This window comes from Diplotaxodon limnothrissa, linkage group LG9 (assembly GCF_057381915.1).
Source record: "Diplotaxodon limnothrissa isolate DT_005_m linkage group LG9, D_limnothrissa_male_GT1.1, whole genome shotgun sequence".
NCBI lineage: Eukaryota > Metazoa > Chordata > Actinopteri > Cichliformes > Cichlidae > Diplotaxodon > Diplotaxodon limnothrissa.
The window spans coordinates 4,080,233-4,095,365 of record NC_140604.1 but is presented as its reverse complement, the minus strand read 5'-3'; the positions used below and the strand labels follow the sequence as shown (position 1 = coordinate 4,095,365).

Genomic DNA, 15,133 nt, shown 5'->3' with positions numbered 1-15,133 from the left:
TTGAAAACCTAAAGCAGAGGGTATTTTGGCAAGGCCCATGGGCAAAAAGCTGAACGAATCAATCCACCGCTGGTCATAGTCCCTGTCATGCATTAAAATCACACGGCTGCCGCTCATTATGACACTAGGTGTTATGCTCTGTCTGACAAAGTACTCGAGGAGTATGTAGTTATCAAAGCCAGATGCATTATGTGCTATGAAAGTGTACCCACGAAACCTTGGGCGTCTGTAATGCTGCACAAACGCCTCCACACACTTTAATGTATTAAATGTGAACTTATTGCCCTTCAGATCAGACGCACACACAAAGTTAGCCTCGTGTTTACCGTTGTGGTACCGCGTCTCAAAATCATATAAAATGTATTTATCGTTAGGCTTCTGTTTTTCAACAGGCTGTATGAAACACTGATGGTCGGAGTCTCCTGCTAATTTAGGTTCGCGGCAGTGCTCGCATCTAGGCTGCGCACATTTGTGTGGCAATTTCTTGGATTCTCTATATGTGGTGCCACAGTGCATGCAATGTTTCATATTATCACAGGGGATCATGTTGTGTTTTAATTCAGGTAATTTGTGTTGTTGGTAACAGTGTTGTGATTTGCAGATGCGGTTACAGTCGCTGCATTTCACTGTGGGACCCCTGTGATGTTGACAGAGTGTGTAACATGTGTTACATCTATGTTTACAGCTGTGCTGTAATGGTGTATTATATATACTGTAACAGAAATTACACACATAGGATCCCCCCAAAAAAGCGGTCGGGTTTAAAATCAGGTGGTAATGTTGATTATGGAGATACATCATCAACGTGTTAGGGTTTGGCTCTTCATGTGTGTAAAAACATTCCAGGCGTTTACGCCCTTCTGTGTGGTAATAGATTACAATCTTAATGTTGAAGTGCTTCTCAAATTTACCGACATCAGAGAATGATACTTGCTGTGTGTCGCATAGACCTACTTCAGCATGCATCTGTTTAGCTGTAGCAAGTTTTTCATGCTCAGAGGATGATGAGTTTAATGAATGTGCTATGCATAGGGAGAAGCACAAATTGTTGTTTGTGTTGTTTGGTGTGTATAAATGTCTGCCTTTCTTTGAGAGAATCTCATCATAAGGTATGTGCGCCAGTCTTAAGCGAGACCCGCCACTACTGTTCTGAGCTACCGTGACAATAAACTCTAATTCATCATCACCGATAGATTCATCATTACTCTGCATAACTTGTGCAATTTGATCGAGAAACAGCTCCGGATCATACCGATCATCAGCGTTTAAAACAGCCTGAACATCTGAAGCCAGCGAGGGGCCACGCAGGACCACGTTTAGAACACTGCCCTGTTGGGATCCCGCCACAGCTCTGTCTATCACATTGGCTAAGCACTCGCGCACTCGCGCCGACACTTGTTCTGGATGATCGAGACTTATACCCCTAAAATCAAGGCGTTCACGCAATTCGCGAGCATTAAAATTAGGTATCTCTCTAATGTATGACTGAGAGCGGCTGCCGGACCCAGACTGCACAACGGGCTCAATAACAACTGCAGTAGCTGCAGCAGAGGTGACCCGGCTAGATTGTGCATCAGACGCAAAATCACCAGCAGCACAAGCTATATGGTTAGCATCAGTAACAGCAACGGCCCGAGCAACACCTGCTGTACTATCACTATTATTAGCAACAATAGCCCCATCAGCAATAGCAGACGTAGGAACAGTCTGACAAGGATGTGTATCGGATGAGGCTGATGCAGGCACCCTATTAAGTCTAGCTATAATATCGTCTAATTTTTTATCTGTTTCTTCAGCCCACTGCATAAAAGTCTCTAAGTCAAAACATCTAACAGGAGTGGAGGTTCCGTTATTATGTTTAAATAATTTATTTGGAGGGTCCATGGTCTGGATTTTAAAAGTCAGGGACTTGAAATTTTGCTGCAGATGTTGTCTAATGTACTACACACTTTGTTTATGAGTTTGGTAAACTGTTGCCTTTGTACCTGTGCTTCTTGGTGGTATTGATTGAGTCTAGCTTCAATCAAACATAATTTATCAGCTATTGAGGCTATATGACTTTGTTCAGCAGGCTGAGCGTCTGGAAGCTTTATGTAAGCATCATACGCCGCTGATATTTGAGAGTCTGTTATGCCGCCTTCTTCGAAATCTATGTGTGAATCAACGCTATTTCTGACACATTCTGGGGTGGTGGGTATATGAACTAGATCAAAATCTGACATGCTGTACTCAAAAACATCAGAGAAATCGCGATGTAGCCACTCACTCGGAGGTGTTGCAGGTTCGCTGATGAAGATCGGTTCTGACTCTCCACTGCTGCACAAAGCTCCAGGTTTTTGTTGTTCTGGGAGGTCGATACTGCTTAAACATTCGTACGGTGTCCTGATCATTATGAGGAGGGGTGCTGTTCTGCAGTCTGTGAAGATAGATAGACATGTGTTAAAACATTTTATACATGTACCCATTTCAAACTGAATAACCGTGTCTCCCTCTCTATCTCTTTTTATCTAATTTATATATGCCTATGCTTACCTTGTAGTGTGCGTTATTCGGGATGGTCCTGCTCCTCCACACACACGGTTCTCTGGCGTGGTTCTGTATGTGTAAAACGGTCAGTTTAGAACATTTGTAATTGTTTAAACCCCTTTAAAAAAAAAAAAATACACAACTATACATCGCGTTGTATACACACCTGATGTAAGGTAGGGCTCTGTGGTCGCGGGGTCTGAATGTTTTCCTGCTCAGTTTGTTAACCCTGGAACTAATCAAACAAAAACGTTATTACATAATTTAAAACAATCGCTAGTTTAAAACATACATACGTTTAAAAATCCAGTAATGCTGTACACACCTTGTGCCTGTTAGAGAACTAGTTCCAGCTGTAAAAGCGCCCGTTTCTGAAGAAAAGGGTCCTGGGCCGTTCTCCCGAACTCCTAAAAATTAAGCTTTTGTTTTAGGAAAAAAAAATAGTTTGAATATCCTATAATATGTTAACATAACACTTTTTAAAAATCCAATAATAGGTTTTGTTTTACTTACCGTTTACGATGGCCATGTTATAAAGAACGATGTTAGTGTTGATGATCGCAAAGAAAATGGTGTGCTCTGCAGCGAATCTTGAGGCGTAAATGGCTCAGGGTATCGGGCTCTGAGCGTGTTTTTTATATAGGGTGGGTGTTTCCAAAAAGAAAAGGTATGTCGCCAATCAATTTAAATGAGACCCTTCAGGGCTTTTGTCTTCTCAAGGAATTACAAAGGAACCGATACTTCAGACAATAGGCGGGGTCGCCACCCGACTGGTACAAAAAGAGCCAATACCGGCCACTTTAAACAATAGGCTGGGCCCTTGTTCGCATGGTACTCTCAACAACTATGTGATACCCGCGGTGTGCTTTTACAATCCTGAACAAATTCAAACAATTAGCCAGCTGTTGAAAAGTTGGAGCGGGTCTGGGCGACTGGTTTTAGAAGTATCACTGTAGCGTTTATTTTCTAAAGGGCTGAATGTTATTTGCGACTATCTGTTGTGTTAAAAACTACTCTGAAACCATGAAACCCCTTACAGAAGAAATGGCCCGTTTGATCTGTTTTTAAATAAATAAAATGCTTGCATCGCTGCAAGGTGTGACACCGGAATCACAAAATGAGTGTATTTAAAAGACGATTAGTTTGAAAAGAGCGATACTGGCTGCTTTGGGGGAAAAGACGACATTGTGTGCAGCGTTTTAGACCGATTTTTAAATAAAATGATCGCATCAACCCTGGAAAGAAACCCCAGTAGATGTGTAAAAACTAGTTAAATTAAAACTAGGGGTTTGATTAAATGAAACGCTTGTGAACATGCTGACATCACCCATTCAGAAGAAATTCCCATTTGTGCCATTTATAAAATAAAATGCATGCCTCACTGCAAGCTGAGACATTGTCAGATTTAGAAAATTAGTGTGATTAAAACACTATTACCAACACTTTTGACTAGAGCACACCCTCTTTGTTAAGGCGCACTGTGAACCAAAACAGCTTCCACTCCGCCAAGAATGAAACAAGAAACAAAGAATTGCTTTTAAGAACACATGCATAACTGAATGTTGCGATACACCTAAGTGAAAAAATTGTTTAATTAAAAACCCTATGGTTTGATTAAATTAAAACCCCGTTAAAAACACATAAACTCATATAACCCCTCTGATCCCCTGTGGTATTTCCACACCTGAACACGCATGCGCACACACACACGAAACTGGTCAAATCGGTTTGGTTGGCCGCCATCTTGGACTAGTGCCATCGAATTACTGAACGCGCATGCGCACACGCACGAAACCGGTCAAACCGGTTGTCAAACCGGTTTGGTTGGCCGCCATATTGGACAGGTGCCATCGTATTACTACTGACATCTATAGACCATAGATCTATACAAGACTGGACTGAGCTACAAGACCATCACCGAGAAGCTTCATGACAACTTTTGGTACAGTTATGTGGAATTCTAAGAAATATAAAATGATCATTAATTGCCCACAGTTTGGAGTGTCATGCAAGGGTGAGAATGATGATGAGAAAAGTGATGCATGGAAGAAGCTTGTTAATCATCTGAAGGCAGTTGGGACACTAGGCTGGAACGGACTGAAGTCTTGCAGCACCTGCAAGGTCCCCCCTGCTCAGGACGGCACCTGTAGAAGCCCATCTTAAGTTTGACAGTGAAGATGTAAAAACTCAGAGAAGACTTGGGAGTAAGTGCTGTAGTCACATACAACCAAAACTGAGCTTGTCATGTTTGGAGTAAAAGAAATGCATATGATGACCCAAAGAACACCATCCCCATAGTGAAGCAAGGAGGTGGCACCATTACACTTTGGGGATGTTTTTCAGCTAAGGGTACAGGAAGACTTCAGCACACTGACAGGAGAATCTTCCATGAGCTCATGAATGAAACCTTCTTCCCTGAGATCTTCCAGCACGACAATGACACAAAACATACCACCAACGAACAACAAACGAATGGCTAAAGAAGCAGCCGATTAAGGTCATGGAGAGGTCTCGACAGTCTCCAGACGTCAGTCCTACAAAGCTTTGAGTTACTAAGCAACAGCCAAGAAATCTAAAGGATTTAGAGAGTTGCTGTAAAGAGGAGGGGCAAAAATCCCCCCTGAGGTGTGAGGTGACCAAGTACAAGAGTAGTCCACCAAGTACTAAGTTATGTTTTGCTTGCGGATCAAAAACTTAAGATAAGACAAGATAAGATACCTTTATTAGTCCCACGAATGGGAAGTTTCATAAGGCTTATTTGACGCAATAACATCTTTTATGAGTTTTTTTCTGTCTATTCTATTTCTTTCCATTAAAATCAAAGTATTATAAAAATGAGAGAACATTTGTGTCTTTTTAAGAGAGCAAACTTATTAATTTAGCAAATAATTATTTCCCCCACTGTAGTTACGTTTCAGACCAAAGCCATTTGCCTCTAATTGCTGTGACTGACTGCTCGTTCCAAGCTGCTCCTATTTGAGAACAACACAGGCTACTCAGCTCTGGCCACATTCAGTGCTGCAGAAATGTCCTTTCATTTCCATCCTTAGACAAAATGACATTAAAAGCTCCACATTTCTGTGCACTGGCTTGTATCTAAAATTGTGACTTTGTATTAATTGCTTGCAGGAGTAAGTGTGCATTGGCTGGGAGACTTTGTGTTTGTGGAGAGTGGCCTGGGGGTCAGAGTAAAGTTTGATTTGGTGAACACAGTATACCTGACAGTGACCGCTGAGCACATGGCAGCCACCAGGGGGTTATGTGGAATCTACAACAACAATGCCGACGGTGAGAGAAGTACAGTACAGACACACTTGCAATCAAAGAAGGCTTTCCTTTCTTTCTACATATCTAAGTCGTTCTTTCTTGATGTAACTTTGTTTGCTATGTGTGCTTTCAGACTTACCCGTCACACGCAGTTGCTTTACATTATTAACCTTTATGTGTTTGTCCACGGTAGATGATTTCACCACAACGGGTGGATCCGTGTCCCAGTATGCTGCCAGCTTTGGCAACTCATGGAAAGTTCCGGACCAACACAGCGAAGTACTGCAGTGAATTCGTTTTACTTTAACTGCAACATTTTAGGCTTTTTTTTGGTCATTATTACTTTGTTTTATGAGACAGGCCATATTGGCAGTGTTTTCTGAAATGCATTAGTGAGACTGTGTCCCATGCTTCCCTCAGGGCTGCAGTGATGCAGCTGAGCTTGGTCACAGCTGTGACATGACAGGAGACACTGCGCTGCGTCAGGAGGCAGAGTCAGTGTGCCGCCGACTCTTGGAAAACCCCTTCACTCATTGCCATCCTCAGGTCAGAGACCTCTGATGCTTTTCAGCCACATAGCATACCTTTTCTTTTCACAGGATTTTTAGCTTCTAGGTGCTGCAGTGTGATCTTCAGTTGTTGTTAGAGGTCAGAGGTTTGCATAAAACCATCATGGCATGAATTTGGGGCTTTTAGTGTTTTTTTTGATGTGGACTTTTTCCAGGGTGAGATGATTGCACACCCCACATCTTTAATGACCTTATGAAGCAAATATTGGATGCAACAGTTTAAATTTATTTGATATTTTCTGAAAATCAAGGGTGAAAATTATACATGCAAGTTTGAATTTGTGCTTACATTCACTGAAGTTTTTTAATAAGCGTGCTGAAGGTTTTGAACTTGACAAGAACAGAGCTTATTAACTTGTCATTATTGAGCATGTTTAACTACAACTGGTAGTTTCTCTTTGGATATTTGGTTAGGATGGTCAAGAATGTCACAGGAACCAGTGAGGACCAAGCCTGCCATGAACTGCAAACACAATCCGTTACTGTCACAGACTGAGAGGATGGCAAGTCTCAACTCTAAATTCAAAACCTTCAAGCTTGACTGAAAAAATGCAGCTTTCTATTTGCACAGCCGGTTGGCTTCTGGAGAAGACCTTCATGGTCAGACGAGACAAAGACAGATCCTTTTGTGTCTGTTACGAGACGTACGCTTGGAGGAATAAAAGTGAAGCTTTCAAATCTAAGAACACTGTATTAACTCCAGGCATGGTGGAGGTAGTACCATGCTCTGTTTGGCTGTCACACAGTAGACGGAACAATTAAGAAGGTGGACTATCTCACAGCATCACCTCGAATCAACAGATGGTTGAAATATGGATGCAACTGGGACGAACAGGACAATGGTCCTAATTGTCCTGTTCATCCCAGGACAATTGTTACACCTGGTAAAGCAGCAACGCTGATCATTTTATTAAAGATGAAAGAATTTAGACAGTTTTTAACTCTCATGATGCCGCAGTGATCGTTTGACACTGAGATGGAGTTTAGGACCCAGATTACTCCGCAAGGCTCCTGACTACGGTAGCTGTGATGCTCCGATAATCCATCAAGTGGGGCGGCTTCATAGCTTAGCAAAGTCGTGCTGAAACATTTTTTGACAGATTTCTGAGTGCCGTGTAGCACATAAAATTGATTTGAGGTCAGTAAGCCCAACCAGAATTCATACGTAAGGTGAGCTGGATTATAAGGCGCACTGTCGATTTTTGAGAAAATTAAAGGATTTTCTCAAAAAAAAGGAAGTGTGCCTTATAGTGCGGAAAGTACAGTATGTGCCTGGAAACCAACCAATTTAAATGAATGTTACTAGTTCTGCCAAGAAGAATGGTCCATTATCCAGCTAAATGTTTTTTGTTTTTTTTTTGCCTGTCCCATTTGGTTCTTTAGCCATCAGAATTGTTGTCTGAAGACCAACAAGGATACCCAATGGATTTACTTTGCCAAATGGATCATCGTGGCATTGCCGTATTGGTCCATTTGGTCGATCTTTGTTTTTATTATTTATTATATTTTATTTTCAGATGTTACAGACGGGACAGACATGAGTGAGGGATAGGAAAGGGAGAAAGAAAGAGGAAGGAAAGGAAAAACAGAAGGGGAGAGGGACAGTGAGAAAGGGGGGGAGAAAAAAAATAAAAATCTCCTGGATCACCTGTTGAGAGAAGAATAGAAAACAAGCAAAAAAAACCAAAGCAACATACTAAACACAACACCATCGCATTAATCTAGCTAAGTGTAAACAGCAGTAAATACTAAATATTCAATGTTGTTGTGCAGCAGGCAGGACAGATGTGCTTCGAAGTAGCAGCCAAGAAAGGTGTAATTTGGGTCTACGAGCAGTGAACACCCGTGTGCATACCTGTGTGGATCAGCGCGCTTGTATTCCAAAGGTTTCTCCATGTAACGATCTGCTAGGGAGTGTGGGGGGGCCACAGCCCCGTCCTCCGGGGTGTGAAGCGGGTATGGAGGAGATCAAAACTCCAGACATCCAGAGGCCCCCAGAACACAAGAGACCATGGAAGACCAACAGAGGGGCAGCCGCGCCACTGTCCCAGAAAGAGCTGAGGAGAGTCCCAGATGAGGGCTCACTCAGCAGCCGCGGAGCAGAAGCCAGGGGGAGTTGCAGTGACGCGCCCATGAGCTCCGCCGGCCCCCAGCTGTGCCTGAGTGACCGAGCCCCAGGCCGAGAGGCCGGGGGCACCCCACCTCCGAAGGGGCCCAAGCGAGCCCCAGGCTCCAGGCCCCGATAAGCGGCCACCAAGGAGTGAGCCGGTGTGTACCTGGACGCCCACCCCCAGACACAAAGAACCACCAACGCACCGACACCTGAGGGAGTCCGCCACTGGCAGGGGAAGTGGTGGTGGGCGGAGATAGGCCTCCAAACCTGGGAGGGCCTGAGGTGTCCCCAGAGAGGTGGCGTCTGATACCCAACCTGACATATAGACACAGACATACAGGCACACACAGATACAAACATCCATTCCCCCCCCCCCCCCATGCTCTCATATGCACTCACTCCACACTCAACCAACGTGGAGACAGACATAAAGAGACGCTGTAGACACGATCACACTCCCCAAGCGTACTCTACAAACCGGGTCTAGGTACCCTTGCCCCTGGAGGGGGGAACTGCACCCAGACCCAGGTGGTGTTACCCTTTTCCCTGCGGTGGGGAGAGGCAGACCGCCCCGACTCCGTAGCAGCAGGGAGGCCCCACACTCCAGACCGCAGTTGGACGGCCAACTCCTCCTAGCCCTCCCGCTCCAGCAGGCCGCAGAGAATGGGGGTGGGAGAAGACTCCAAACCTCACTCCACCCGCTCATTGTAGTGTTGATGCATGTGTGTTCTAAGGTGCAATTAAAACCCAGGAGGGCATTTATCCACCTAAATGTGACGTGTGTTGATGGCTGGTTAAGGTGCCAAGTGCTGAGGAGCATTTAATCAAATATTAGCAGGGGTGTATATTTGAGCCGGTCGAAGTAAAAAAGCTCGTGTGTGTGTTAGAGAAAATCTCAAATGAATTTAAACTTATGCTTCCGATATTTGTCTCATAAAGTCATTAAAGATGCAGGTTAAAGTAACCATGAAAAACTCCATGACATTCACGTCCTTGATGAGTTTATGTCAACTTTTGACCACATGTTGTGTAAATGTACATTTCTCTGAACACCAGGCTGTAAAAAGCTACTCGAGGTAAATAACTGACCAAGTTCACTGTCACAGTTCCAAGAAAGGGAAGGGCTGTACTTACTGCATTAAAGACCAATGACTTGTTATAGATACAGTGTGATTAACTTGTGGTAAATAAGGCATGAATTGTCTATTTCCCCCTGTCTTTACTTGAAGCCAAAGGTGTATTTATTATAATTATAATATCTTAAAACTATACTGACAATCACATTTAACAAGATGTTAACAATGCTGACTTTTATGACTTCAAACACTAAATTTAAATAGATTGATAGCACAGTTTACAATAAGTAAACAGCATAATGTCACAATAATAACACAACCATATCAAACAATGTGTTTCCTGTAAGATCACTTTGTGTTTCTGTGTCTTTCAGCTGGACCCAGCAGCCTACATAGACACCTGTCTTTACCTGTTTTGCAGCCTGCCAGCCAAAGAGAGGGAGGGGGCAGTGTGTGACACCCTGGCTAGCTACGCCCGAGAGTGTGCCCAACAGCACATCATCTTAATGTGGAGGACACCCACCCTGTGTGGTAAGGAAATGTCTCACGTCTCCTCTGTCCTCCCCTGCCTTCTGCTCTCAGAGTGATCTTGCGTTACATCTGATAAATGCGACGACTGGGTGTTCAGTCAGTGGATCAATTCAGTAAAATTGCTTACACAGCATTTAGCTAAAGTTTGCTAACATCATAGATATAAAAAAGGGAATGTAGCCAACATGATGTCACTCATTGGTTTGACTCACATTTTGAAGCCTCTGTTTCAGCATTCTTGGTTGTAAGGAGCCTCATGTCTCTATATTGCAGTTGAATATGGTAATGTAGTGTCATGGTATATAATTTGTGTCCAGACTTACTGACTATTCAGCTAATGCTATCTGCTTGGTTAGCCAGAAGCATCCATAAAATGCTACGACACATGCTTTGACACAGAAACCGGGATTTTAATTTAGGGTCTGTAGGTTCTAACTTTATTTTGAACTCACTAACAGTATCTATACGTAGGACTCTCTGAGTTCCAAAGCAGTGCTGACTCACAGCACATTATTATAAACTGTAAGCAACCATATCTTCTCTCACAGCAACCGGTCGCAGCAGATGGCCACGCCCCTCCCTGAGCCTGGGTCTGGTGCAGGTTACTTCCTGTTAAAAGGGAGTTTTTCCTTCCCACTGTCACTGCTGCATGAATAAAATTGAATTGAGTTGAATATCTCTGGCTAGGTTAGGGTTAGGGAACCTCTCTTCTTTAATAAGAATAAGAATAACTTTATTTTTCCCGAGGGAAATTCTTTTGCTCAAAGCAGCAGGAGAGTCAGAGGAACAGATGAATAAGATATAAAATATATACAATAATAATAGTAGTGTACAGTAATATACAGTAGTAGGATAGTGCAAGACATAGTATCAAATAACTCTAACGAATATATATGACTGGATCCTGGAGAGTAAATAACTTAACTATCAGTGCAGGAGATTCTAGAAAGTGACATAGTATTGTGCAATAGAATAAAGGGAGTAGCAGCGTATGATGGGGGGATGAAACACATATTCAATAAGGTACTGTTGGGTAATATCGCACGGTCTGAAAGGGAACAGAATAACATTGGTATTAGTCTCAGGAAAATCACCTACAGAGTAAGGAAGAGTTATACAGTCTTATTGCCACCAGCACAAAGGATTTCCTGTGGCGGTCAGTTCTGCATTTCGGGGCAATGAGTCTTTTGCTGCGTGTGCTCCGATGGTCCATCATGGGGGCGTGCATGGGGTGGGAGGGGTTATTCATGATAGAAACAAGCTTTCTTAGAAAGAAAGAAAGTGTACATTATTGTACTTTATTGAGCCCCGTGGGGAAATTGCTCTCTGCATTTAACCCATTCACTCAGTGAAGCACTTAGCATTCTCCTCTCAGACACCTCCTCCAGGTTCTCAAGTCTGACACCCAGGACAGAACCAGCCTTTTTAATCAGTTTGTTCAGCCTGTTGGCATCGGCTGTCTTCACCCCACTGCCCCAGCACACAGCTGCAAAGAACAAAGCGCTCTCCACCACCGAGTGATAAACATGGTCAGCATTTTCCTACCAACATTGAAGGACCTGAGTCACCTCAGTAGGAAAAGCCGACTCTGCCCTTTTTTGAAGATAGCATTGGTGTTCTTGGTCCAGTCCAGTTTACAGTCCAAGTGTACCCCCAGGTACCGGTAGTCCTCAACGATCTCCACATCAGCCCCTCTGATGGTGACAGGGTTAGGAGGAGGAGCCTGCTTCCTAAAGTCCATGATCAGTTCTTTTGTCTTTGTGATGTTAAGTTGTAGGTGGTTAAGCTCACACCACTCGAGAAAGCTGTCCACCACACTCCTGTACTCCTCCTCCTGTCCATCCCTGATACAGCCCACAATGAGCGGCAGCTCTTCAGTCGGACATGCTGTGGTCGACTTGTTAAATAGTCCATAATCCAAGCTACCAGTGGGGCGTCCACCTGCATTTCTGTGAGCTTATTCCCCAGCAGTGATGGTCTGATCATGTTAAAAGCACTGGAGAAGTCAAAGAACATGACCGTCCCAGTGCTCCCAACAATGTCCAGATGAGAATAAGCCTGGTCCAGCAGGTAGATGATGGCATCCTCCACGCCGATACGAGGTTGCTAGGCAAACTGCAGGGGGTCCAGCCAGGGCTCCACGAGCAGACGCATCAGGATGAGTCTCTCTAGCGTCTTCATGACATGTGAAGTCAGAGCCACTGGCCTGTAGTCACCGAGGGTCAACGGGTTGATCTTTTTAGGGTCAGGAACCAGGCAGGATGTCTTCCAGAGTGATGGGACTCTCTGCATTTCCAGACTCATGTTGAAGATCTGTTGTAGAACTCCAGACAGCTGGGAAGCACAGCACCTGAGGGCCCTGGGACTGACACCGTCAGGGCCAGCAGCTTTGCTGGAGTGGAGTCTGCCCAATTCTCTTTTGATGTCATCTGCTGAGAGGGACAGGGTGAGACGGTCTGAGGGGGCAGGAGAGGGGGGAGGAGAAAGGAGAAGATGGGAAGAGCTGGGTGTGGAGACAGGAGCCGCAGGGCAGTCAAACCTATTGAAGTGCAGATTTAGGTTGTTTGCACTTTCGACGTCTCCATCCATCCCAACACCTCTCTTTTGTCTCAGGCCAGTGATGGCCCCCATTCCATTCCACACCTCCCTGGTGCTGTTGTCCTGCAGTTTGCTTTCCAGCCTCCTTCTGTAGGACTCTTTACCCTCTGCAATCTTGGCTTTCAGCTCCTTCTGCACCAGTTTCAGCTGATCTCTGTCACTGTTTCTGAAAGCTCTTTTCTTCTTGTTCAGGGTTTCTTTGATGTCTTTGGTAACCCAGGGCTTATTGTTGGAGAAGCACAAAATGTTTTTTTGGGATCCACAGTGTCCACACAGAAGTTGATATAATCTGTAACACAGCCTGTCAGATTGTCAATATTGTCCTGATGAGAATCACGCTATAATAATGCTGCTTTCTCTCTTTTATCTGTCCTTTCAGACCGTGTCTGTCCCAGAGGTCAGGTGTTTTCAGACTGCATATCATCCTGTCCTCCCAGTTGTACTTCTCCACAGCCCCCCGCAGCCATGGGCCAGTGCAGGGACGAGTGTGTTGGAGGATGCGAGTGCCCTCCAGGCCTCTATTTTCACCAGGGAAGGTGTCTGAAAAGAGATGATTGTCCTTGCTTTCATCGCAGACGCACATACCAGTCAGGGGACAAAATACAACAGAGATGCAACACCTGGTGAGGAGGGAGTCTTTTCCTGTCAACTCTTCATCGTTTACCCATTTTCCCCATTTATGTGCAACTTTTTTTGCCTTTACCTTGACAGTGTGTGTAGCTCGGGTCAGTGGCAGTGTACTGGGGAGAAGTGTGCGGCAGAGTGCGCCCTGATGGGCGGTTTACAGGTGACCACTTTTGACAAAAAGAGGTACTCACTGCAGGGAAGCGACTGCTCCTTCATTGCTGTGGAGGTGAGCCATGTGTAGAGAAATGCAATCAAACACATTTGCTTACACTATGAGGCAGATTTGTGCATTGTTACTTTGTTCTTATTCTCTGTGTGTTTTCAGGACTTTGTTGACAGGAAGGTAGTTGTGAGTGTACGCTGTGGAGAATGTACGGCAGGGGGAGGGGAAGGAGGAGGGGGGTGTCTAAAGGAGATGTCAGTAACAGCTCTCCGGACCACAGTCACCATCACAGACACCGGTATGGTATGAAGGTTTGCTTGATAGATCACAGGAAATCAAATCTAGATGTGTCTAGTAGTTTGTTTCTCTTACTGTTCTCTTTAGGCTCACAACACAGCTTTACCCAGCAATTAATGCTGCTTTAGACCATCGACTGTATACAAAAACAACACCAAAATCACAAACAAGCTTGTGTCCAGTTTGATAACTTTAACTATATACCCATCGATGTCTAGGGATGGGTATCGTTTAGGTTTTATCCAAAACCGGTGCCAAAACGGTACTTTTGAAACGGTGCCGGTGCTTAAACGGTGCTCGAACCGGTGCTTAAAGAATGGAGAACACCAACTTTGTCCAAAAACCTCTCATGTTCATCTGTTTTTTTGTAAAAAGATAACAATGTTAGCCTTTTCTGCAGCTATGGGGCATATATGGTATCACTCTTGGCTGGAAGCAGTGCTTAAACAATGGAAAAAACACAAACTTTGTCCAAAAACCTCTCATGTTTAGCTGTTTTCCACTTTTTCTTTGGCCATTTTAGCCTTTTTGGCCAGGGTGAAGGGAGTATCTGCCATCAAACAAGAAGACAGCCGCATGTAGCTATGATGATGTTTGCTAGTTCACCTTACATGCATTAATGTAATAACGTGGTTAGCCTACTCAACGTAAATTACACACGAACAACATTAAGCTTCTCACGCAGAGAAGAACGGCTGCTGCTGCATCATCCTCCTCATCATTTCTGCTACACTGGCAGGGCTAGGGGCCAGGACTCTCCTCTTCGTGTTTTTGGGGGATGTTGCTAACTCCGGCTACGATAACAGGCACCACACCCGCAGTAGATGTGCTCGGTCTTTGATAGCAAGCTATCAAATACAGTGCATTTCTCTGCTTTTAAAAAAAGGTGTTTCATCAGATTCGAGATGTTACCTTTTGTAGTGATGCGCGAATCATGAACGAATCGTTCAATAAGAATCACTTTAATGACTCACAAGCCCAACTGACTCACTGACTCATCCCTGTTGCTGTTAGCAAACTAATTTCATTAGTAGAAATATATCTAGCTTATAATTAAAACTGTGTGAAAAAAAACAACAGCCAGTTTCTTAACGAAAACATTTCTGCACTGAACTGGAAGAAAAAACCCTGAGTAGAAGCTCACATCAAGACAATAGCTCCTCGGTTCACAGTAGCATCGCTCTGCTAACATGCTAACAGCACATTTGAGCTGCTCACCCCCTCCCTTCCTGTGCTGAATCGTAGCCTAAGCGAATCACTCAAGGAATCACTCACCCCCTCCCTCCTGGCTCAAAGCTTCTTCTTCTTCGTAGCTCTGCTCTAAAAGAACGTACGTACCTGGGCCCGCCTACTATCCTTAGGAAAG

The 15,133-nt window shown here is 44.2% G+C and overlaps 1 protein-coding gene across 1 annotated transcript in view; it reads left to right on the top strand.

Annotated features, from left to right (window-relative positions):
• The window catches only part of sspo (SCO-spondin), a 113,196-nt gene that overhangs the window by 10,938 nt on the left and 87,125 nt on the right, over window positions 1-15,133 (top strand). The window contains exons 8-14 of the mRNA XM_085362593.1: window positions 5,656-5,814; window positions 5,987-6,072; window positions 6,214-6,339; window positions 9,926-10,082; window positions 13,060-13,303; window positions 13,392-13,533; window positions 13,633-13,768. Of these exons, the coding sequence (XP_085218719.1) occupies window positions 5,656-5,814; window positions 5,987-6,072; window positions 6,214-6,339; window positions 9,926-10,082; window positions 13,060-13,303; window positions 13,392-13,533; window positions 13,633-13,768 (1,050 nt within the window). The remainder of the gene's footprint in view (window positions 1-5,655; window positions 5,815-5,986; window positions 6,073-6,213; window positions 6,340-9,925; window positions 10,083-13,059; window positions 13,304-13,391; window positions 13,534-13,632; window positions 13,769-15,133) is intronic.